The 25946-nt window shown below is 44.0% G+C and overlaps 1 protein-coding gene across 4 annotated transcripts in view; it reads left to right on the top strand.

Annotated features, from left to right (window-relative positions):
- LOC106582129 (unconventional myosin-XVI) overlaps positions 1–25946 on the top strand; it is a 225771-nt gene that overhangs the window by 98766 nt on the left and 101059 nt on the right. For all 4 annotated transcript variants that reach the window (XM_082967086.1, XM_082967085.1, XM_045704630.2 and 1 more), the window contains exons 8-17: positions 3918–3993; positions 8220–8370; positions 8517–8664; positions 8839–8949; positions 11587–11652; positions 16215–16342; positions 19856–19961; positions 21246–21363; positions 22416–22563; positions 23779–23899. In XM_082967086.1, coding sequence (XP_082823212.1) covers positions 3918–3993; positions 8220–8370; positions 8517–8664; positions 8839–8949; positions 11587–11652; positions 16215–16342; positions 19856–19961; positions 21246–21363; positions 22416–22563; positions 23779–23899 — 1173 coding nt within the window. The remainder of the gene's footprint in view (positions 1–3917; positions 3994–8219; positions 8371–8516; positions 8665–8838; positions 8950–11586; positions 11653–16214; positions 16343–19855; positions 19962–21245; positions 21364–22415; positions 22564–23778; positions 23900–25946) is intronic.

Raw genomic sequence — 25946 nt, 5'->3', positions numbered from 1 at the left:
GGAGCTATCGAACAGACTAGCTCAAAGTGCTGGCACGGCACTGCATGTATTCATTAATGCCTTTTAGATTAGCGATTTCATGGTGTTTCTCACAGGGAAGGAGATTGATTTCAGGATATGGATGGGGGGGAAGAGGGAGATTTGGGTAGACAGATAGGGGGCTTTGAGGAAAAGGGAAGCGATCGTGTTAAAATCTTGCTGACATGGTCCAATATGTAATTACATTTCTGGGGCAGCACGGTTGGGGTGCTGACAAAGAGATTTTATTCATATTAAGAACAGTTTTTTTCCTTATTTGTTCCTCTACTACCCCCAGGCCAGGTTTTTTCTCTATAGTGTGTTTTACAGTAAAGTCTTCCTTTCTGTTACCTCTCAACCGTCACTATCTCAAATGAAATTGTATTCGTCACATGCTTCTTAAACAACAGGTTCACACTAACAGTGAAATGCAGAGACAAAAGACAGTATTGAAAAATAAAAGCGCGAGGAATAAGTTGAAAAATAATAACACGAGGAATAAAAACACAATGAGTAATGATAACTTGCCCATATACACGGGGTACCAGTACCTAGTCGATATGCAAGGGGTACAAGGTAATTGAGGTAGATATGTACATATAGGTAGGGATAAAGTCAATAGGCAACAGGATAGATTATAAACAGTAACAGCAGCGTATGTGATGAGTCGAAAGAGATTAGTGCAAAATGGTCAATGCAGATATTCCGGGTAGCTATTGGTTAGCTATTTAACTAACTATTTAGCAGTCTTATAGCTTGGGGGAAGAAGCTGTTCCAGACTTGGTACATCGGTACCACTTGCCGTGCGATACCTCATCCCTCTCTTTCTCAAACTCCACAGTTTATCTGAGTGCATACATAAGTGAATTTGAGTGCAGAGTGACAGGGGAGGGGAGAAGTAGAGAATCGATTGGAGTCCTACCCGCTGGAGCCCTACCCGCTGGAGCCCTACCCGCTGGAGCCCACCGCTGGAGCCCCCGCTGGAGCCCTACCCGCTGGAGCCCTACCCGCTAGGCCCACCCGCGGCCCTACCCGCTGGAGCCCTACCCGCTGGAGCCCTACCCGCTGGAGCCCCTACCCGCTGGAGCCCTACCCGCTGGAGCCCTACCCGCTGGAGCCTAGCGCTGGCACTCTGCATACCAACTACACACTGACACATACTGTATATCTGCAGCATTGTCACTCACTTTAGCATCAACAGGCACATTCAGAGAGAAGGGAACAGCCTCATCTCTGCAACACTTTATATTACGAGTATGTTTTATAGGTTAAGTAAAATGGTTACGTAATTAGACTAGGTAAACTAATTAAAAACTCAAAAGGATGTAAAACTGTACCCTATAAGTACAATTGTGTTTCATGCGTCTCTTAACTCCACCTCTAGTACTGAACGGAGGTCAGTAGTATTCGGTTGTTTACGGGTCATACTGTTGCTAGGTGGTGTTTGCTTGAGTCACAGTAACATTAGCTCATACTGTCATACAGTAAACTCAGTGAACCCTGCGTAATCATAGCCGGTATTTCACTAGCACACGTAATAGGCTGTTATTTCGCTATCCTGGGTAAGTGACTCCCATGGACTGTACCCTATTACTGTTGCTTATTAGGCTTCAGTTTCTCCTTCACTCACTTTCACGTCTCCCTGACATTTCCCTGGTTCAATCTGACATTTTACCCCAGCCAGGGGGTCACTACCGTGGCGATAGTGACCTGATGGGGGAGCATTTATAAAGTGTTGAGTGGAGTATGTGAGGGTGTACCTTGTGGACAAACTGTGGCCTGTAACCTGGTCAGCTGTTACCAATGTGAATCCAGGTTACACTCATAGGTTACACTGTGGTAGAATATGCTGAGTCACTCTATACTTTACTCCAAAACTGATTTTATAGCATGATAGCAATAAATAGATAAAATGAGAGAGAGAGGTATATACATATCCTCTCTAGACAGACCATAAGTAATGTGTTTAATAAAAGACACACTCTCATGTACCTCTGATCTCTAGCAGTGCTGAGTGGGAGTAGAGGAGGATGTACTGTAGCAAGTCAGTATAGCACAGAGCTATGATGCACACTAATACAGGAGTTCGCTAACTTTTTCACCTGACCCCCACAACGACAACAAAAAATGAAATAAAAACAGGTTAGCTGACATGGGCTAGTTGATCTTGACCTTTCTGACAAGTTATAGATATCTCTCTAAGGTATGTAATGACTAACATGACAAGAGGAACTGATGATGCACTACTCAATTTATAAATTGCACCTTGCATTATGCTATTACAACTTTCAAGAGTAAGTTTGATGCCGGACTGAGTTCCTACGGGCCACACCCCACAGTTTGGGGACCACTGCTCTAACAGACCAGTGTCATTCTGATGCATGGCCATGTCTGAGAGCTTAGTCATTTTTATCTCATTGTGATTTTTTTTGTGTGTGCATGCATGCGTGTGTGTGTGTGGATCAGGCATTGACAGACAATCTCTCACATGCTGCCTCGGGCATGCCATCCACCACAAATCAACAATCACACACATTACCCACATTACATACATTACACACATCACAGACATTACACACATTACACCTACTTTATATAACACACACATACACAAATCACAGATCACACATCTCTAACCTCACATATCACACAGGTGTTGCTAGTCGCAACCCTGGGGAAGAGAAAAAGGAGAGGGGGAAAAGAGGGGAGGGAGGGAGGGAGGGAGGGAGGGAGGGAGGGAGGGAGGGAGGGAGGGAGGGAGGGAGGGAGGAGGGAGGGAGGGAGGGGAGGGAGGGGGAAAAAAGAGAGGGTGGAGATTAATAGGCTTTGTGAGAGACAGAGAGAGAGACAGAAACTCCAATATCTATTGGGTGAAATGCCACAGTTTTCCAACACAGCAGCAAGATTTGTTACCTGTTGCCACAATAAAAATGGCAACAAGTGAAGAACAAGCACCATTGTAAATTCAACCCATATTTATGTTTATTTATTTTCCCTTTTGTACTTTAACTATTTGCACATGGTTACAACACTGTATACAGTATAGCCATAACATGACATTTGAAATGTTTCTATTCCTTTGGAACTTTTGTGAGTGTAATGTTCACTGTTCATTTTTAATTGTTTATTTCACTTTTGTTTATTATCTATTTCACTTGCTTTGGCATGTAAACATATGTTTCCCATGCCAATAAAGCCCTTTGAATTGATTATAATTGAAATTGACAGAGAGCGAGACAGAGAGAAAGACAGAGTGAGAGAGACAGAGAGAGAGAGACCAAGAGAGGGAGACAGACACAGAGACAGAGACAGAGAGAGAGACAGAGAGAGAGATGGAGAGAGAGACGGAGAGAGAGAGGGAGAGAGAGAGCGAGAGAGAGACAGAGAGACAGAGAGAGGGAGACAGAGAGAGAGCGACAGAGAGATACAGAGAGACAGAGAGAGAGAGAGAGAGAGAGAGAGAGAGAGAGAGAGAGAGGGAGAGAGAGAGAGAGAGCGAGAGCGAGAGAGACAGAGACAGAGAGAGGGACAGAGACATAGAGAGAGAGAGACAGAGAGAGAGAGAGAGAGAGAGAGAGAGAGAGAGAGACAGAGACATAGAGAGAGAGAAAAGGGTGGAGAGAGTAATAGGGCTAGACTTGTAGTGAAATAAGTAACTATATGGGGCAACAGAGGAAAATAAAGAGATCTGAGGCAGAAAGACAGAAGGGTGAGACTGGGGGCGAGAGGAGATGATGACAGCTACATTTCAGACAGCTGTTTTTGTAGATATGGGCCACAGCAAGGACATTTGGGGAGGAAGGCATGCAAAATGTGATCTAATGCAGATCCATGTCTTTTTTTTTCTTTCTCTGAAATAATGAAGGTGTGTGTCTCTGTCTGTCCGTCTCTCCCTGCAGACAAGCATCGTTAGCCAGCTGCTGAAGCACAGAGCAGACCCAACTCTCCTGAACTGCAACCAAGACAAGCCTTCAGGTATAACACACTGACACACACACACATACTCAATTTAAGCATGTGGTATTGAAACAAATAAAATATTTTGATTGGTCCAGCTGAGCTGTCTGCCTAGCCTACTGTTCTAGTGATCACTCTGATGAAACGGAACCAACACACACAACCTAACCAATTCATTTCCACAAGACTGTGTGGTTGTGTGGTTGTGTGGTTGTGTGGTTGTGTGTGTGTGTGTGTGTGTGTGTGTGTGTGTGTGTGTGTGTGTGTGTGTGTGTGTGTGTGTGTGTGTGTGTGTGTGTGTGTGTGTGTGTGTGTGTGTGTGTGTGTGGTGTGTGTGTGTGTGTGTGTGTGTGTGTGTGTGGAGGTTATACAGTGCATTTGGAAAGTATTCAGACCCCTTGACTTTTTCCACATTTTGTTATGTTAAAGCCTTACTCTAAAATTGATTAAATTGTTTTTGTTCCTCATCAATCTACACAAAATATCCCAAAATGACAAAGCAAAAGCAGGTTTAGAAATGTTTGCTAATTTCTTAAAAACCTGAAATATGACATTTACATAAGTATTCAGACCCTTAACTCAGTACTTTGTTGAAGCACCTTTGGCAGTGATTGCAGCCTTGAGCCTTCTTGGGTATGACGCTACAAGCTTGGCACACATGTATTTGGGGAGTTTCTCCCATTCTTCTCTGCAGATCCTCTCAAGCTCTGTCAGGTTGGATGGGGAGCGTCACTGCACAGCTATTTTTTAGGTCTCTCCAGAGATGATTGAGCTCAAGCTCAAGTCCGGGCTCTGGCTGGGCCACTCAATGACATTTACGGACTTGTCCCGAAGCCACTCCTGCGTTGTCTTGTCTGAGTGCTTAGGGTCGTTGTCCTGTTGGAGGGTGAACCTTCGCCCCAGTCTGAGGTCCTGAGTTCTCTGGAGCAGGTTTTCATCAAAGATATCTCTGTACTTTGCTCCGTTCGTCTTTGCCTCGATCTTGACTAGTCTCCCAGTCCCTGCTGCTGAAAAACCACATCATGATGCTGCCACCACCATGCTTCAACATAGGGATGGTGCAAGGTTTCCCCCAGACTTGACTCTTGGCATTCAGGCCAAAGAGTTCCAACTTGGTTTCATCAGAACAGAGAATCTTGTTTCTCATGGCCTGAGAGTCTTTTGGTGCCTTTTGGCAAACTCCAAGCGGGCTGTCATGTGCCTTTTACTGAGGAGTGGCTTCCGTCTTGCCACTCTACCATAAAGGCTTGATTGGTGGAGTGCTGCAGAGATGGTTGTCCTTCTGGAAGGTTCTCCCATCTCCACAGAAGAACTCTGGAGCTCTGTCAGAGTGACCATCAGGTTTTTGGTCACCTCCCTGACCAAGGCCCTTCTCCCCTGATTGCTCAGTTTGGCTGGGCGATCAGCTCTAGGAAATGTCTTGGTGGTTCCAAAGTTCTTCCATTTAAGAATGATGGAGGTGACTGTGTTCTTTGGGACCTTTAATGCAACAGAAATGTTTTGGTACCGTTCGATCTGTACCTCTACACAATCCTATCTCGAAGCTCTATGAACAATTCCTCTGATCTCATGGCTTGGTTTTTGCTCTGACGTTCACTGTCAACTGTGGGACCTTATATAGACAGGTGTGTGCCATTCCAAATAATGTCCAATCAATTGAATTTAGCACAGGTGGAGGCCAATCAAGTTTTAGAAACATCTCAAGGATGGTCAATGGAAACAGGATGCACCTGAGTTTAATTTCGAGTCTCTTAGCAAAGGGTCTCAATACTTATGTAAATAAGGTATTTATGTTTTAGCATTTTAATAAATGTGCAAACATTTCTAAAAACCTGTTTTCGCTTTGTCATTATGGGGTATTGTGTGTAGATTGCTGAGATTTTTTAAAATATTTTATACATTTTAGAATAAGGCTGTAACGTACCAAAATGTGGAAAAAGTCAAGGGGTCTGAATACTTTCCGAAGACACTGTATGTCATTGCCCAATGAGGACAAGCTCATCCATAAACCAAACATAAAATGAACACTTCACACTCTACCTGATTCTTTCTCTGGACACACAAACACACACACACACACACACACTGAGAGAATAGAATGGAGGTGTTCAGAATTAATCATCAGAACTAATTTGATTCATTCCATAATGGGTATGAAGGTAGAATATCATTACTCAAGTGAATTATCTGTCATTTATGTATAGAAGCAGAAGAGACTATGAGAGTATGACCACACTAACATGATTCCTTCTCATTTACTCTAAATGTGTGTGTATGCATGGGTGTGTGTATGCATGGGTGTGTGTATGCATGTGTGTGTGTGTGTGTGTGTGTGTGTGTGTGTGTGTGTGTGTGTGTGTGTGTGTGTGTGTGTGTGTGTGTGTGTGTGTGTGTGTGTGTGTGTGTGTGTGTGTGTGTGTGTGTGTGTGTGAGGAGTTGAGAGACTGCTCCTTTTCACTATTTGCGATAACACACAGACACTAGAGCTCATTTGGGTTCTATCTTCTCTGTCTACAGAGATGTATCTATTAACAGACCCTTTCCTGCTGGTGCTGATGTTATGTCTTACCTGTCTTTTACCCTGGACTCCTTAGCTGAACAACACTAGCATACAACTCCTCAGGGAAAATAGACTTTGTTCTTTGGGCTGCTATGGACTAGGTCTGTGACGATACCATTTTCGCAATATATTTTATATGGCAAAAATGAAAACACGAAGCAGACCAATCTCAGAAGCCTGCTGTATATAAAATATTGTGTGCTTGGAATATACATAACTGATGTTTGTTTCCAACATTAGGGCTATTTTCCTGAAGAAGTGAAATCCGCTTTGTGTTTTGTTTCCTTGCCACGATGCTAACGATTATCGCAATATTGGTATCATTCCAGCCTTACTATGGACAACATACTACAAGAGGTGCTTCTTAGCAACCAAATGTGTTAGCAGAAATGCCACAGCAATGTTGAATTGCAATGTCTTTGAAACCCCCAGAGAATGGCTAATGAAACTTTGTAATTGTAGTGTGTAATGTAAAGACTGTCTCAAGCATTGAACATCAGTGGACCTCACTTATGGAAGCAGAGGAGAGAGACTCATGTTCTCCATACCAACCTCCCCATCATAGTGTGAGATACTGTAGGCCTATTGCAGCCCCCTCCTTACTCCATCCCCTCCCCTGGTCTAATCACACCACAGACTCTCTAGCAGTAATCTATAGTCCATTCTAACATGTAGGCTTAACTCAGGGATAGATGTGACACCACAGGGAGACAGAGAGAATCACATATTTCTCACTTAGACTCCCCCCCAACGTGTGTGTGTGTGTGTGTGTGTGTGTGTGTGTGTGTGTGTGTGTGTGTGTGTGTGTGTGTGTGTGTGTGTGTGTGTGTGTGTGTGTGTGTGTGTGTGTGTGTGTGTGTGTGAGAGGGGGGAATATGGGTGTCTAGGGGGTTGTCACTCTCTATGAAATAAAATAGGGGATATACAGTAGCCATACTCCTCCCCTGTGCCCTTTTAGACCTCATTAAAGACTGAGGGTATCTTCACTCCCCCTGTCTCTGAAGCTCAGATGGATAGGTCGTCCATGGGGTTTGCACTCTGCACAGGCACATCCATATGGATGTGAGGGGGGGTCAGTGGGTTAGAACGAGGCCCTTAGTGAATTAGCCTAGAATGATTCAGAGCTTTGGATGGTACGTCTATATTACTTGTCATTAATGTTCAGCGTATTGATCTTGGAGGACATTTCATGTGTCTCGTTGATTGGCTGGTGTTCAAAGTCAATGTCTACGCAACATTCCACATCTTTGCAAACTAGATATAGGCTAATTTAAAGCACTCTATGATTGAAAGCACTGAAAGTTACCATCAGTGACTTAAATGTCTTCTGACCACTATAATTAAAGTCATGCTCCAGAGATTTTAGCCAGTCATTTTGAAAGTAGTGTTCACGAGCCAAAACGAGTCCCCGACAATTCTGTACTACGTCATCCATTGCTTATATGTTACCTTTTTTTGGTGCAATTCGTATGAAATGTTACAAATTCAAATTTGTACAATAGGTTATGAATTTGTAAGTTCTTAAGATCCCGGACTGCTTCTTTAAGCAAGTTTAAATACCATAAACCTCTGATGTGCCTTATTGCTATTATAAACTGATTACCAACATTAATTCAACAGTAAACAAGTGGCTACCCTTAGTGGTTACTCTCTTAACCCCCTTTGCTCTCTGTCCTGGTTCCAGGCATAGCAGCATCTGACCCCATCATGGCTATGCTGCTGAGAGCAGAGGAATGCTGGGTAGAGAGACTGAAGGACCCCTCTGTGCCCCCGCCCCCTTCAGATGAGCACTATGATGGAGGTGCACACGACCACACCATCCCCGTCAAGAACCTGTGAGTTTTTATCAATTCATCAAATGATCATATGACCTCACTTATCTATATTATGCATTAATTATAGTTCAAGTGTGTTTCGATATCAGTATTCAAAAGCAAATGATACCCTTAGTAATCCTATTACCCCCACCCCTACCATGTAGCACCCCCCTGTCCATGTCCCTCTCTAAGAGGGACAGTCTGTTGGAGAAGTGTGCCATGTTCAGTGAGGTGGGAGGGGGGCTGAGCAGACAACCCTCTCTGGACAACAGCCTGGACGGACCTACAGAACCCTACAGCAAACTGGAGCAGGCAAGTACAATCAACATCTGCACTACAACTAAGTGTACACTCAATGTGTGCACTACTGCTATATACTTCACATCTCTACTACAGAAAAGTTTACATGTACAGTATGAGAAAGTGTGCACATGCACCAAATCCATGTGTGGTTACTATGGTAACCTGTCTGGTGTTGTGTTGCAGGTGAAGCTGATGCCTCCGGCGCCTAATGATGACCTGGCGTCTCTCAGTGAACTCACAAACAGCAGCCTGCTCTACGAGATGCAGAAACGCTTTGGCAATGACCAGATTTATGTAGGTAGAACACACACACAAACACACACACACACACACACACACACACACACACACACACACACACACACACACACACACACACACACACACACACACACACACACACACACACACACACACACACACACACACACATGGACACACTGACATACAATTGGAGTGATGTATGAGATGTCAGCTTGGACAATGGGCAGTCTTTCCCCTTGACTCTGCCCAGATTCAGAGCTGGGGAGGCGAACCAGCACCCTCCAGCCCAGCAGGCCAGTGACAGAGATGGGTGTTTTTGGCAATTGCTGGGACAGGGGAGGGAGTCCTGTTTTTGGTCTCTCTGTTGCCAGGCCAGGCAATGGTAACTGTGCTAGTGTGAGTTGTAGGGGTGGTATGTTCTTTGAGTCAGTCTTCCAGCTCTCTGTTCTGGGATAGTGGCTGTTGTGTGATGGGTTTGTGTGAGCTCTGGCCAGGGCCTGGTGTCTGGAAGGTGGCCCAGGAGACTCACTGTCTGCTGCTCAGGGACTTTGAGCCATGGCTGGGGGGATGAATATAACTACTAAGAGCCACATGTACGGATACACAGACACCCACATTAATGCACAAATTCACACAGACACACACACACACAAAAGAGACATTTCCTATGTTGGAAAATCAATGCTGGTTTGGTTCGATGGAAGAAATCCATGACTACATTTATAAGAAATACTGTACACCCCTTTTCCTTTCGGTTTCTGGTCATTTTAACCACCTTTCATTGTCCCAATCTCCCTGAGTCTATTGTCTGGTCTATAGCTCAGCATGAGAGACTGTGCTGTATAAAGACAGGAACCAGATCAATGTGGTTATTCTCATCACTGTGTGTGAAGAGGCTACAATAGCCTGTTGTTACTGAACTACAGATGGAGGGGAGGTAAGAGAGGAGGAGGTAGATTGAAAGAGAACAGAGAAGAGGGGGATAGAATGAGACGAGGAGAAGGGAAAGAAAAAAGAGATGATGGGAAAAGATAAGGAGATTGGGCGAGGAGGAGGAAGAAGAGGAAGAAGAGAGCATGGAGAGAGGAGGCAGATGAGAAAATGAGAGAGGAGCATGAGGTGGAGGAGGGAGAGAGAGAGGAAACCATGGAGAGAGGGAAGAGAGGGAGGACAAAGCCATTGTAATGTTCCATATGCTCCCCAGCAGGGTGGTCAGAGACTGGGACTTTGATGACTGGGCTCCAGCCTCCTGCTTTGTGCTGGGATGGAGGGATGGTACACAGCCAAGCCCAGGGACTGGAGAGGGTTGTGGGAGGGATGGATGACAGTTGGGAAGATTTGATGGTGGTTGTGAGGGAGTGGAATTTGAGTTTTGTTCTTGATGCTACTATACAAGATTGAGAGCATGTGATTAAGTGTAAGGGTCACAGTTAACTTGCTTTGCGTTAAAGTTCCCCTCTGGCACAGATCTAGAATCATCTAACCCTGCCATTAGGGGTTGAAATGCAAAACTGACCTTAGAACAGTGTCTGTGGGTAACTTTGAAACTCATTAACCTTCAGCCCAGGCCTGAGGATAGGCAAAGCAGCATGTTAGCGTTTTAGTGATAACACTTCCTATCCAACCCCAGCAGGGCACTCCTAGGGGACAGAGGGTTAGCGTTTAGCAATTAGCCAGCCTCAGGGTATTTGTGTGGGAGGTAGGGCTAGCAGCTTGTAACTGTACAGTAGTAGCTGTAAGGGTTAGGGTTTACTCTATGTCTCAGTCAGAGGAAGGGATTTTGGCAGTTAGTAGCCTATCTAAACAGCCTCAGGGTCTGTGCGTTGGAAGAAGGAATAGCTATTGAAATGGAATAAGAATACCTCTCTATCTCCATGCAGTTTTTGCTATTTGTGTTTATAAAAGGGGGTTTTGGTAGTAATGTTTTTTAAGTGATTTGCAGCGTTAGTTGCCGTTAAATGTCAAGTTGATTACATGTTGCATTGATTTTTTCAAACGTTGACAGGGTCTCATGTCCGAGCAGACCGCTATTTGGCAACATATTCTATTCATATGTCTCAGGCATATCCCGTGAACCCCTGAAGCTCATTACAGTAATATTGTTGACTATGTTTTCCCTGCATTTGAGTCATTTTAGTTATCATTAGAAAAGCCTTTCTTACCTCTATCACACTTCCTTGTTCGCCAAGGCGTACGCATGCCCCAGGAGCGTGTATTTGGGAATGAGCATATCCAACCCCGTGGCAGCGGGGGAGAATACTTTTGTGAAGAGTTTTGTAATTCTCATAATGGTGTTTGTTGTCATGTTTGCCATAGCATTAGTGCTGACACAGGCCTCTCCCATCCCTCGTTGTGTTTGGGGAAGGGATTTAGTTAGTGCTAAGTTGACCTTCAGGTTCCATGAAAGGGATGGGGCTTTGTGCTTCAACAATTAAGACGGTATGGCTCTATGTGAACTTCTGTGTTTACCCCAGGAGTTTAGTGGCTGGTAGTTTGACCGTGCTTCAGGTCAAGACAAGATGCCTCAACGCCAGTATATCAGGATGAGATGTATACCCCTGATGTTACAATATTTCAACTGTAATAATCCATTATTTTATTAACGAGATGCATTTCACTCACTGTATGTCTCTTTGGTTAAAGAAGTAATGCAAGTTATTTTTTCAGACCTACATCGGGCACATTCTCCTCCTGGTCAATCCTAACAAAGAGCTCCCCATTTACTCTTCACTGGTGAGTACACATTATACAGTAACCAACAAGATCTCATAGGGACCCTTCAACATTTGACATACAGTGCCTTGCAAACGTATTCATCCCCCTTGGCGTTTTTCCTATTTTGTTGCATTACAACCTGTAATTTAAATAGATTTTTATTTGGATTTTGTGTAATGGACATACACAAAATAGTCCAAATTGGTGAAGTGAAATGAAAAAAATAACAGTTTAAAAAAATTACAAAAAATGTCAAACGGAAAAGTTGTGCTTGCGTATGTATTCAACCTCATTGCTATGAAGCCCCTAAATAAGATATGTTGCAACCAATTACCTTCAGAAGTCACATAATTAGTTAAATAAAGTCTTCCCGTGTGCAATGTAAGTGTCACAGGATCTGTCACATGATCTCAGTATATATACACCTGTTCTGAAAGGCCCCAGAGTTTGTAACACCTGTAAGCAAGGGGCACAACCAAGCAAGTGGCAACATGAAGACCAAGGAGCTCTCTAAACAGGTCAGGGACAAAGTTCTGGAGAAATACAGATCAGGATTGGGTTATAAAAAAATATCCAAAATGTTGAGTATCCCACGGAGCACCATTAAATCCATTATTAAAAAATGGAAAGACTATGGCACCACAACAAACCTTCCTAGAGAGTGCCGCCCACCAAAACTCATGGACCAGGCAAGGAGGGCATTAATCAGAGAGGCAACAAAGAGACCAAAGATAACCCTGAAGGAGCTGCAAAGCTCCACAGCAGAGATTGGAGTATCTGTCCATAGGACCACTTTAAGCCGTACACTCCACAGAGCTGGGCTTTACGGAAGAGTGGCCAGAAAAAAAGCCATTGCTTAAAGAACAAAATAAGCAAACATGTTTGGTGTTCGCCAAAAGTCATGTGGGAGACTTCCCAAACATATGGAAGAAGGTACTCTGGTCAGATGAGACTAAAATTGAGCTTTTTGGCCATCAAGGAAAACGTTATGTCTGGCGCAAACCAAACACCTCGCATCACCCTGAGAACACCATCCCCACAGTGAAGCATGGTGGTGGCAGGATCATACTGTGGGAATGTCTTTCATCGATAGGGACTGTGAAACTGGTCTGAATTGAAGGAATGATGGATGGCGCTAAATACAGGGACATTCTTGACTGAAACCTGTTTCAGTCTTCCAGAGATTTGAGACTGGGACGGAGGTTCACCTTCCAGCAGGACAATGACCCTAAGCATACGGCTAAAGCAACACTCGAGTGGTTTAAGGGGGAACATTTAAATGTCTTGGAATGGCCTAGTCAAAGCCCAGACCTCAATCCAATTGAGAATCTGTGGTAGGACTTAGATTGCTGTACACCAGCGGAACCCATCCAACTTGAAGATGGAGCAGTTTTGCCTTGAAGAATGGGCAAAAATCCCAGTGGCTAGATGTGCCAAGCTTATAGAGACATACCCCAAGAGACTTGCAGCTGTAATTGTTGCAAAAGGTGGCTCTACAAAGTATTGACTTTGGGGGGTTGAATAGTTATGCACGCTCAAGTTTTCAGTTTTTTTGTCTTATTTCTTGTTTGTTTCACAAGAAAAAAGATTTAGCATCTTCAAAGTGGTAGGCATGTTGTGTAAATCAAATGACACAAACCCCCCAAAAATCTATTTTAATTCCAGGTTGTAAGGCAACAAAATAGGAAAAATGCCAAGGGGGATGAATACTTTCCCAAACCACTGTATTACGGATGAACGTCTATTTTTTATGTATTAATTCCACATGGTTACAGGTTTAATTCCACGTGGTTACAGGGTTAGAACAGAAACATCTCAAAGGTTAACAGTTTAGGCATTCATTCCTAGTGGTTAAGGTTAGGGCGATGGTTTGGGGAAGGCTCTGCAAATCAACTGACTTCATACCATTAAGTATCATCAAGTATTCTCAATATTTGCTGGAGCTTCGAAAAATGCCATAGTGCAGTGTGAGCAATCAACATTTTTGCCTAGGACATTATCAGGACCTTTTCAAACATCCAAAATAAACATATATTTCTAGTGGTTAGGCTGACACTAACACATACATTTTGTCTTTATTTTCCTCTAGCTAGGGTGTAGCTTTATGTTTTGTACTTGTATATCCTCTATAATGTATCTTGTTAATATAACACAGATAATATGTTAACAGTATGTGGTGTGTGTGTGTGTATTGAGTTTTCTGTTGTGTGTATAATTAGTTTATTATGAATGGATGAAATGGGCCTTGATGTGGTCCATTAATAATGTATTGTCTTCCTGTCAGTGATGTACAGTGGAAGGCTGACTCTGCACTATACACTAGCCAGGCCAGGGAGAGATCCTGTTCAGAAAACACACACACACACACACACACACACACACACACACCACACACACACACACACACACACACACACACACACACACACACACACACACACACACACACACACCCCCCCCCCTGTATATCTGCTGGGCCGTAGCCTAGACAGGCATTTATGTAATGCATACACATCTTACTGTATCAGACGTGCATTTACGTAACGCTGACAGAAACATGTCTCTTTCAGTCTTTACATAAAGAACACGTGTAATCCCTCTTAGTTATTTCTGACACAGGTTTAACCTATAGTAGGCTATGTTTGCCGTACCTCACGTGGTGTGTTTTCCATACCATGCCTTGTGTGACTACAATAGCAATGACAGCTGAATAGTCACATTAGTGGGACAATCTGTGCTCGCTGTCTGAAGAAATACAATATGACAAGATGACCACCATCACCATCATCACTCAGCTGCCCTCATGGCAGCTGAGAGATTGCCCATGAAACGGGGGTTTAGGAGGGGGTGGGGTATCCCTAGCTTGGTTCTGGACAGATGCCTGACTCCCCTGGCAGTTCCATCACCCCCCCATATCTGTACCTTAAATCTGGCAGAATTTAACACACACCCAAGCCTTGCACGCACACTCCACCTGAGAGAGTGAGAGAGACATATGTCACAACATGTGTGATCTGCTGCTAACAGGCTGTCACCCTCTGATGTCTGTCTACCCCTTCCACCAAAAACAACCCCCTTCCTCTCCTCCCCTCCAACCCCACTCACATCTGCTCTGTGATGGGGCAGACGTTTGGGGTTGGGGACTGCCTGGGGCTTGATTGAATCTGGCTTGAGAAAGGGATCCGAGGCTGGGTTTGGTACTGTGGCAAGGGCTGGGCAGAGTGGTGTGATATTTGGAGCTGGGTTTTGGGGCTTGCTGGACTGGGGAATGGGTTTTTAGTGGTTGGGTTTGTAGGGCTTGGCTGGGGTTGGGATAGGGAGCTTGTGGGCATTGTATGTAGTGTTTGATGCGTCTCAGGCTAGTACAGGAGTGGAGAGAAGCCACGCTGTACTGTACATGATTAGTGCCACAGAAACCCTTGAAATATAATAAACTAGGTGTGGGGGAGGATTTAATGGCTGTTATGTAAGGCTTCAGGGCAACATGTAGGTGTGTGTGTTCTCTCTGTATGGCAATCAAGTGACAGGGTGGCAAATTTCTCTTTTCTCCATTGCCCATCCCCTCCTTCTCTGCTTTTCCTCTCTCTGTATGTATTTTACACAAACTCAAACTCCGCTGCTCTGTCCTTCAGATGTCCTCCAACAGTCAGACAAAGCTATCTCTGCTCCTGCCCCTCCCTTCCCTCTCTTCCTCCCTTTCTCCCACTCTTTCTCCATCCCTTTTCTCTCTCCCCCATCCTTCCTTGCTGTGTACAACCAATCTCCCCATTGCCTCCATGCCCATCTGATCTAAGTGGCAGTCAGTCAGTCGGACACGGTCCAGCCCAGTGTCAGCATTCAGCTATTAGTCGGTTGGATGTTCTGCTAAATCAATGTGTTCAGTCAGTGGTACAGGCCGAGGCATGGCACACAATGTGTACTACTGTTTTCTATCTCTACAGTGCATCCTATGAGAATAGATAAGCTTAACACTAATAGACTAGCAGCATGAAACAGTCTTTGAAACACTGCCTTTTAAAACGTCACCTCAACACACTGAGTCAGACAGTTTCCACTAACCACTAATTGCTCTGTAGGTTTCTGACTGTTGGTTTACGTGGCCATAGTTCAGGACTGGTGAGTGGTAAGCCACACTTTGTTCCACACACACCAGAGGAGGCTGGTGGGAGGAGCTATAGGAGGACGGGCTCATTGTAATGGCTGGAATTTCAACGGTATCAAACACATAAACTTATGGAAACCACATATTTTACTCCGTTCCAGCCATTTCATTGAGCCCTTTCTCCTATAGCTCCTCCAACCAGTCTCCTGTGACACACACACTTGTAAAAGTATACACAGGTTAGATCTATGTAAGGATGAAACCAAGTGGTGTGTGCGTACATGCGTGTGTGTGCGTGCATGTCAGTGTGTCATGTAAGAATGGGCTGTGACTATTCTCTCTATGTAACTGTTAAGGATTATGACACGTATGTTTTCTCTCTCTCTCTCTCTCTCTCTCTCTCTCTCTCTCTCTCTCTCTCTCTCTCTCTCTCTCTCTCTCTCTCGTCTGTCTGTCTGTCTGTCTGTCTGTCTGTCAGGTGAGTCAGTTGTATCTGAGTTCTTCAGGGCGTCTGTGCTCCTCTCTGCCTCCTCACATCTTCTCCTCAGCAGAGAGGGCCTACCACATGATGCTGCAGGAGCGACGCCCGCAGTGCTTCATCCTCAGGTACACGCAAACACAGAAAGAGAAAAAACACAAACACTCACTAAACACATGCCAATATGGCCTCTGTGAGGAAGCATTAGTATTTCATTCAGATCTGAAACCCTGCCTCTTTGAAGAGTATCTTAAATCATTTTCACGCACCACCCCTTTGAAGAGTATCTTAAATCATTTTCACGCACCCCCTCTTAGAAGAGTATCTTAAATCATTTCCCCCCCCCCCCCCCCTTAGAAGAGTATCTTAAATCATTTTCACGCCCCCCCTCTTTGAAGAGTATCTTAAATCATTTTCATGCCCCCCCTTTGAAGAGTATCTTAAATCATTTTCACGCCCCCTCCCCCCCTTTGAAGAGTATCTTAAATCATTTTCATGCCCCCCCCCCCTTTGAAGAGTATCTTAAATCATTTTCAGACCTCCCCCCTTTGAAGAGTATCTTAAATCATTTTCACACCCCCTCCCCCCCTTTGAAGAGTATCTTAAATAATTTTCACCCCCCCCTTTAAAGAGTATCTTAAATCATTTTCACCCCCCCTTTGAAGAGTATCTTAAATCATTTTCACGCCCCCCCTTTGAAGAGTATCTTAAATCATTTTCACCCCCCCCTTTAAAGAGTATCTTAAATCATTTTCACCCCCCCTTTGAAGAGTATCTTAAATTATTTTCACACACCCCCCTCTTTGAAGAGTATCTTAAATCATTTTTACCCCCCTTTGAAGAATATCTTAAATCATTTTCAACCCCCCCTTTGAAGAGTATCTTAAATAATTTTTACCCCCCTTTGAAGAATATCTTAAATAATTTTCAATCCCCCCTTTGAAGAGGATCTTAAATCATGTTTACGCCCATCCCCCATATTTGAAGAGTATCTTAAATCATTTTCACGCCCCCCTCCCCCCTTTGAAGAGTATCTTAAATCATTTTCACGCCCCTCCCCCCTTTGAAGAGTATCTTAAATCATTTTCACGCCCCCCCTTTGAAGAGTATCTTAAATCATTTTCACCCCCCTTTGAAGAGTATCTTAAATCATTTTCACGCCCCCCCTCTTTGAAGAATATCTTAAATCATTTTCACGCCCCCTCCCCCCCTTTGAAGAGTATATTAAATCATTTTCACACCTCCCCCCCTTTGAAGAGTATCTTAATTCATTTTCACGCCCCCCCTCCCCTTTGAAGAGTATCTTACATCATTTTCACCCCCCCCCCCCCCTTTGAAGAGTATCTTAAATCATTTTCACGCCGCCTTCCTCCTTTGAAGAGTATCTTAAATGATTTTCACCCCCCCCCCCTTTGAAGAGTATCTTAAATGATTTTCACGCCCCCCCCCCTTTGAAGAGTATCGTAAATCATTTTCACGCCCCCCCCCTTTGAAGAGTATCTCAAATCATTGTCACGCCCCCCCTCCTCTTTTCCCACTAGCACTGATTTTGCTGATAACTTTGTTGAGGGAAAATGTACTTATTATGATTGCGATATGTTGTTGGGGACCAGTACGAAAAAAAGAAAATGTATGAAATGTATGCATTCACTACTTTAAGTCGCTCTGGATAAGAGCGTCTGTTAAATGACTAAAAAATTTTACAAAAAAAAAAATGTAGATGAATGCACTAATTGTAAGTCACTCTGGATAAGAGTATGTGCTATATGACTAAAATGGAAATGTAGATTGTTAACTCAGCATCAGTAAATGATTTAGAGTAGGTGAATGGTCAAGTGAGGACCACTGCCCAGTTTGTTCAAACCCACCCCTGCAGGTCAGTTAAATGCTCCCAGAGAGATTAATGAGCCTTAGTCTCAGCCCAGACCTGTTAAACGATCACAGAAAAATGAATGGCTTCAGGTGCCTGGCTGGATGGAGGCGGCTTCCTGATTGCAATTAAACCCGTTACGGCTCTCCACCAACGTTCACGCTGAGTCGCAGCGGATCTGGCAGCAAGTTAATGCATTTCGGCCGCTGGCTATTCATCACACACACCTCATTTGCAGTCTTCCATGCTCCACTGGGCTGGAGGCAGTCAAAATGTTAGGTGCCTCAAGGGCAGGGTACACACACCTACACAATCATATACATTCAGTACACATGATCCCTGGAGGCCAGTGTATGGACACATGCCCAGAAGCACAAAACGCCCTTAAACTCTAATAAAGCCCTGTAAATGAAAAGAGAAGTAAACTGCTGTGTTCATACTCTCAGCAGGGTCATTAATAGGAGGACAAAATCACATATACACACATACACACACACAAATACACACAGTGCTGTCATTAGTTGGGGCTTAAATTACCTCCTAAAGCAATCTGCCATCTGTGTAACGTAGCTGGTCTCTGCTCTCTCTCTCTCTGTGTGAGTGTGTGTGTGTGTGTGTGTGTGTGTGTGTGTGTGTGTGTGTGTGTGTGTGTGTGTGTGTGTGTGTGTGTGTGTGTGTGTGTGTGTGTGTGTGTGTGTGTGTGTGTGTGTGTGTGTGTGTGTATCCATGTTGTGTAGTTAGACAGATCTTACAGTATGTCCAACTGTTAGTTTAAGTCCCCCATGGAGCAGATGAGTGCAGTTCACCACAGTCAACCTAATCTGAATGATCTCAGTGAGATGAAAGTGGATGGATCAACCTAACCTGAATGACTTCAGTGAGATGCCAGGTGGATGGGTCGACCTAACCTGAATGACTTCAGTGAGATGCCAGGTGGATGGGTCGACCTAACCTGAATGACTTCAGTGAGATGCCAGGTAGATGGATTCATCTAACCTGAATGACTTCAGTGAGATGCCAGGTGGATGGGTCGACCTAACCTGAATGACTTCAGTGAGATGCCAGGTGGATGGATCAACCTAGCCTGAATGACTTCAGGTAGATGGATTCACCTAACCTGAATGACCTCAGTGAGATGCCAGGTGGATGGATTCACCTAACCTGAATGACCTCAGTGGATGCCAGAGGAGCAACTAGATGAAGAGTACATATGACCATGAGCTCCACTTGCCATCTCCACTAACCCAAAGAAACTTCCATAGGTCTTCACTTTCAGTGGCCTTCACTAGAATAAAGAAAGAAAATGAATGACAAAATGTTCCTAAAAAGTCACAGAGCACCCGCATTATAACCATAGGCTAGGTTGTTATGATAGTGTCCACTTGATAAACAATACCATTGTAATGACGAGTTGCAAGATTGTGAATGGGATGGGGGGATGAGAAAGAGAAATGATACCCCAGAGGAGTGATGTCAGGCGGGTGGAGGAGTTTGACAGATGTGACAGATAGGAGCCTGTGCTACACCCAGATGACTCACGCCGCACAACACACCCATTCACCTGAGACCAGGCACAATGTTGACACTCATGGATACACTCACAGACACAGATATTCACACCCTTGCATGGACACACACAGCCACACACATCTGTCTTTTTTTTGTGCTATGTATGTCTAATCACCCTTACTACATTAACAAGCCTCTATCTCTACCTCTATCTCTCTGTGTTTCTCTCTCACTCTGTGTGTGTTTCTCTCTCTTTCTGCAGTGGGGAGAGTGGTTCTGGGAAGACAGAGGCTTGTAAACACATAGTGAGACACCTGGCAGTGAGGTCCAGCCCCAAAGGCTTCTCTCTTGAGCCCAGGATGAATCAAGTGAGTCTGGCCCTGGTTGTCTTAAAAATATTCATCCACTCTTGGAGGACAATGGAAGTTGAATAGAACATAACAGACAGACTAGCTCAGTGGGTGTTCAGTCCACTGTTACAGAGTCCCTGTGGTGTAGTGATTTGAGATATGGATTCATGGACCAAATGATCTGTGTTAGCAGGCTGGCCTTTACATCAAACCCCTAGGTTGGTACAGGTTCCTTTATTTCCTTGATAGCCATCGCTAGGTTCTGTATGATGACACAAGCCCATTGTGTTTGTGATTGGCCCATTTGTCCCTGAGAGAAAGCCATAGCATCTAAATGCTGTCGATTCTCTTATTACTCCTCTCACCTTGGACAGTGAGAGGTGCTCCGCGATCGTTTCTAGCCGTGGATTCAAAGTATACTGGTGAGACCCATTGAAGGAGAACATAGAGGAGTACAATGGGACAGGAGATTACCATAGCGACCATTATATGAAAAACCATTATGATTAGGACATTGTGTGAGAATGTTTTATATGCAGTGATCAATTGCAATGATACTGTATTAAACCAGTCTTGAATTGGAAGCGGCGGATTAAAAGAGCCCTTTAGTAAGAGCAAGGACTACTGTCAGTGCATTTAACCTTACGTCGACATTTTGTCAGAATTCTAATGGTTTTCTTGTTGTCTAGCATGCTAGGGAAGTATTATTACACTCAATGACTGAAGATGAACACTTTCTTGCTATTTGATAGTCCTAGCAGTGCTCCTTATTACAAACCGAACACTTTTTCATTAGACTTTCTGTTATGACCTTAACAACTCAGAGGTACATGTCATTGTTGAACAGGGAGGAGAGAAAAACTCTTGCTTGGCTATAGTGGAACTGTATCTACACAGATAAAGTCATGGGTTGGTGCTAGATAACATATCTGGGTCAACACTTAGAGAGCACAGAGGGACAAATGAGTGTGACAACCAGTCAGTGGGGATATATTGTCCCCTGGTGGAGAGAAGTTGTATTGTGACAGTCAGAAGTCATTTTGCGGCAGGCGGTAATTCACACTCAAGCACCTGCTTCAGAAAACCTCAGTGAATCAAATTACCGAGGAATATTAGTTCACATTAACACAACTGTGTATCTATGAACATGCCATCACCAATGCATGTCTTAGCTGTATAAAAATGTATTCTCTAAAATAAATTATGAACATGTCCAGCCCAGAAAGTGACAGTGGATATATTGATGGTTGTATTGTACAGTATATTACACTGTCTCTCTCTATATTATGTGGTGGCTTGTAGGTGAACTGTATCCTGGAGGCGTTTGGTCATGCCAAGACTACCATGAATGACAATTCCAGTCGCGTCATCAAACTGCTCAGCCTGCAGTACTGTGACAAGAGAAAGACACTACTCAGAGGTACACACTACTACAACTTTACTCAGGGGGTTGTTCTATAACTAACAAAGGGACTTACTAACTACACTACTCAATGTCTACTCAGATTAATACACCACTACACCCTCATAGCAAATCATTTTATAACTAAACCAAGATAGACCACAGCCTGTCATTTCCAATGGGAACAAGTGAGTCATAGTGGGCAGAACAAACAAGGAGGTGGGTAGAGCCAAGCATGAGCTGGTGAGATCCTATTGGCCCGTTCTAGCGTATGTCTACATATTTCCGTTAAGGAACGCCTACTCTGTGAAGTGTGCTTGTGTAATAACTCAATTCGCCCTTGCACTCCTTCAAAAAGAATGAGATTATTCTAAACTTTGGCAAGGGTAAAATCTACAAAACTTGTATCTGATTCTAGTTTTGGGAACAGAAAACTGTATTGAGATAAAATATTTAATCAAAGACAAAATTAACAGAATGTCGGCCAAAATCCATCTCCTTCCATCTTCTCCCACTGCCGGTTACTGGGCTTCCTCTCACTACCATATTACCATATTTGGTAGTGAGTGGAAACGCCAAGCGGATGCTTCACATTTATCCATCTGATGAAATATCTGTCTCGTTGTTCTTGATGTATGGCCAACAGGGGGGAGTATAACTCTATGAGTAAACCTGTCAGGCTTCAATCTCTGTCTTTCCTACAGAACCACATTGAGATAGATAAATTGATTTACTCATACGTAATGGCTGTGTAAGAAAGATGAATTTGACTTAAGGACACTCAGGTTTTTTTGTTTGATAATTTGGTCTGTGGCCTGGGTTTAAGAATCTTGAGAGTACACATTGGTATCTTAATGGATAATTCTGTTAAGATTACAATGTGTGTGTGTGTAGGTTTATATAGGTGTTTTTACAGTAGGTGTGTTCCCCTACTACTGGTTACATATGGTTTAAAGTTTATTGACAGAGCATGTGTTATTATGTGGATTACATTTTTTTTGTGTGTGTGTGTGTGTGTGTGTGTGTGTGTGTGTGTGTGTGTGTGCGTGTGTGCGTGCGTGTGTGTTTAGCGCGGATATACACATACATGTTGGAGAAGTCCCGCGTGGCCTACCTGCCTCGTCAGCAACACAACTTCAACATCTTCTACCTGATGGCTGAGGGCCTGTCACCTGAAGAGAAGAGTGCCCTATACCTCAACAACGTCCTGTCTCACAGGTCTGTACCTCAACAACATCCTGTCTCACAGGTCTGTACCTCAACAACGTCCTGTCTCACAGGTCTGTACCTCAACAACGTCCTGTCTCACAGGCCTGTACCTCAAAAACGTCCTGTCTCACAGGTCTGTACCTCAAAAACGTCCTGTCTCACAGGTCTGTACCTCAAAAACGTCCTGTCTCACAGGTCTGTACCTCAAAAACGTCCTGTCTCACAGGTCTGTACCTCAACAACGTCCTGTCTCACAGGTCTGTACCTCAACAACGTCCTGTCTCACAGGTCTGTACCTCAACAACGTCTTGTCTCACAGGTAATAAGGCCATGCAGATTACAGTAACATAGGAAGATATGCTGAGTTTGTAAAATGTTTTAACATTTTGGGAAGGAAACTGGTTCAATCTGGATGAGAGGCAGAAATATGGGAATTCCCTCCCCCCCCAGTCACCTGCTAGCAAGATGAAGGGATGGTGTGCATGTTTAAATCTATGAGAGTGAGTGTTTGGGAACTCTTTCACTCTCATGCTGAGTTTGTAAAATGTGTGTGTGTGTGTTCGTGTGTGTGTGCGTGTACGTGTGCGCGTGTGTGTGTGTGTGTGTGTGTGTGTGTGTGTGTGTGTGTGCGTGTACGTGTGCGCGTGTGTGTGTGTGTGTGTGTGTGTGTGTGTGTGTGTGTGTGTGTGTGTGTGTGTGTGTGTGTGTGTGTGTGTGTGTGTGTGTGTGTGTGTGTGTGTGTGTGTGTGTGTGTGTGTGGTGTGTGATAGCATTCCTGTCTGATATCCAGTGACCTGGATGCGGGTTTTGGAGTCTGGTAGGCACGCTACAGCCTCTGATTTAATGCTGTGACTGCGTGATCAAAAGCCCTCCGACTCTAGCCCACTTGGGGACCCCTTCTCTCTCCCCCTCCCCACCCTCGCTTTCTCAGCAGGAGATTGCTCTGACTGGTTAAAAATCATTCAGCGTGAGAATACCTGCTCAACCACCATGCTTTAAATGACCTTTTGACATGATTTCTTTGTTTCAGGGAAAAATATTATTTCTTTAGTCCCTCAGTGATATCTAGTCAGTGCAGTATGTCTGTAATGTGTGAACTCTCTCTCTGGTTTCCCTCTGTCTGTGTGTTGTTACCTGCTGCTCTTCTCTGTACTGTAGTTGATCATGTCTGCGGTGTATAGTGTGATAGCTGTCTCTCACTGGTCTCTGTCTGTGTCTATCAAGGTACCTGAGTGCAGGTGTTCCCGCAGGAGACTCCCCTCCTGTGGCCTCAGCCTCAACTCAGAGTAGAGACCGTCTCACTGCAATCAAACAGGCCCTCAGAGCACTGGGCTTCAACAAACTGGTACAGTAACACACTGTGTGTGTGCGTGCATGAGTCTGCATGTGTCATTTGCCACACATATGGATGTGTGTATGTCTATGAGTCTATAGGGTCAGTCGGTACCAGAGGAGGCTGGTGGGAGGAGCTACAGGAGGACGGGCTCATTGTAATGGCTGAATGGAATTCATGGAATGGAGTCAAGCATGTAGTTTCTCCATGTTTGATGTGTTTGATACCATTCCATTTATTCAATTCTAGCCATTAAAATGAGCCCGTCCTCCTATAGCTCCTCCCACCAGCCAGGAGCTAGGAAGGCATAGCAAAGCAAGTGCCCAAATTACCACGGTAACTGCCTGTCCCTTAAAAGGGGCAGCTGAAAATGTTTCTCACACCTAATGATTGTGCTTGATTGAGCATGGATCACTCCCAAAAACTTTTATTCATGAACTTTTTGTAATTTCTTATAATTAAAACACTCAAATATTTTAATTGTTTTCCTAGATTCATCTGTGTGCTTCTACCTTTCTACTTAGGAGCATATCATGTACCCTTTCAAAAATGTCAGCATAGAGCCCTGAACTATAATAATAAATACGCCGTATCACTCAGCGTTTTGTGGCAGGGAAAGCACTTGTTGATTCTAGATGTTCAGTTGTAGAACAGTTTATATGTTTTAACTATTGTTTCTAAATGATTTCTTTTAACATACATTGGTTAAAATACGCAGATCATAAAAATGAAATGAAATGAAGCAATATATCCCATTACTTCTTACTAGTAATACTTTTCTTGTTGTAGAAACATTAGAAAGCATGCTCATCTGTTTTTCGTTGTTGTGACTTCGATGTAATTATGGCGAAAACAATATTTTGATTGGTAAAAAAAATATATATATTTTTTTTTATCTACCTGCCACAGTGGATGGTAGACCAAAAAGTACATTTTCCACCCTGCTTGTGAGCATGCTTGCATGTGATGGTCGTGTGGGCTTCTGCATGGTAGTACACTAGCTATATCTACAGACTGTACTGTGCTCTACCTTGTCTGGTGTGTGTGTACAGAATGAGTGTTCTCATCACATTATCACAGTCTATGTATAGGCTGCAGTCAGCATCTGTCAGCACTGAGTGACCAGAAAGTCAGCTTTTAATCCCTCCCACAGCCAGCAGCTGATAATGTAGGAGGGAGGAGAGGAGGGGCTGATGGGGGCAAGAGTACTTCCTGAGAGAGAGAGATAGACAGGCGTGATTGACATGGAGAGGGAAGGGGAGAGATGGGGATGAGAGAGAGAGAGAGAGAGCGAGAGAGAGAGACTACCCATCGGTGCCTCCCTACGCTCTCATTGGGAATGACTCATGAAGAACCTCAATCACTCCTTTCTCTCCCACTCTCTTTCTTCTCCTCTCCTACTGCAGGAATCTCTCTCTATATTGCATAGAGTGTCAGACAGAGACTAATAACAGCTCCTATAACACACACACGCAAACTGTCCAGTAGGGTTGAGGGATCAGAGTTGGGTAATGGGGGATACCATTAAGTGTCCTCTACTCAAGAACAGAGAGAAAGATAGAGAGAGAGAGAACACTGTATATATACATAATACGACATTTGTAATGTCTTCGTTCTTTTGGAACTTCTGTGAGTGTAATGTTTACTGTTCATTTTTCATTGTTTATTTCACTTTTGTATATTATCTACTTCACTTGCTTTGGCAATGTTAACATATGTTTCCCATGCCAATAAAGCCCCTTGAATTGAATTGAAAGAGAGGTGGGGGAAGGGTAGAGGCGAAACAGAGGGAGGAGGGATAAAGAGAGGATGGGAGGGGAAAGGAGAGGTTAGATAAGGAGATCGGAGAGAGAGGAGAGGTTAGATAAGGAGAGAGGAGAGAGAGGAGAGGAGAGGTTTAGGGATAAGGGGGAGAGGGGGATTCAGGGGTTTGGAGATCATATTTTAGCTCAAAAGATGGGAGTTGACTCTTTGGGAGGAGATGGGGGTTTGGAGTATATGTGTGATTTCACTACTTCATGAGTAAAAACAATAACAACTATTTTATTCTCTCCCCACC

This window comes from Salmo salar, chromosome 21 (assembly GCF_965601325.2).
Source record: "Salmo salar chromosome 21, fSalSal1, whole genome shotgun sequence".
Classification (NCBI taxonomy): Eukaryota; Metazoa; Chordata; class Actinopteri; order Salmoniformes; family Salmonidae; genus Salmo; species Salmo salar.
This window is presented reverse-complemented; position numbering and strand designations above follow the sequence as displayed.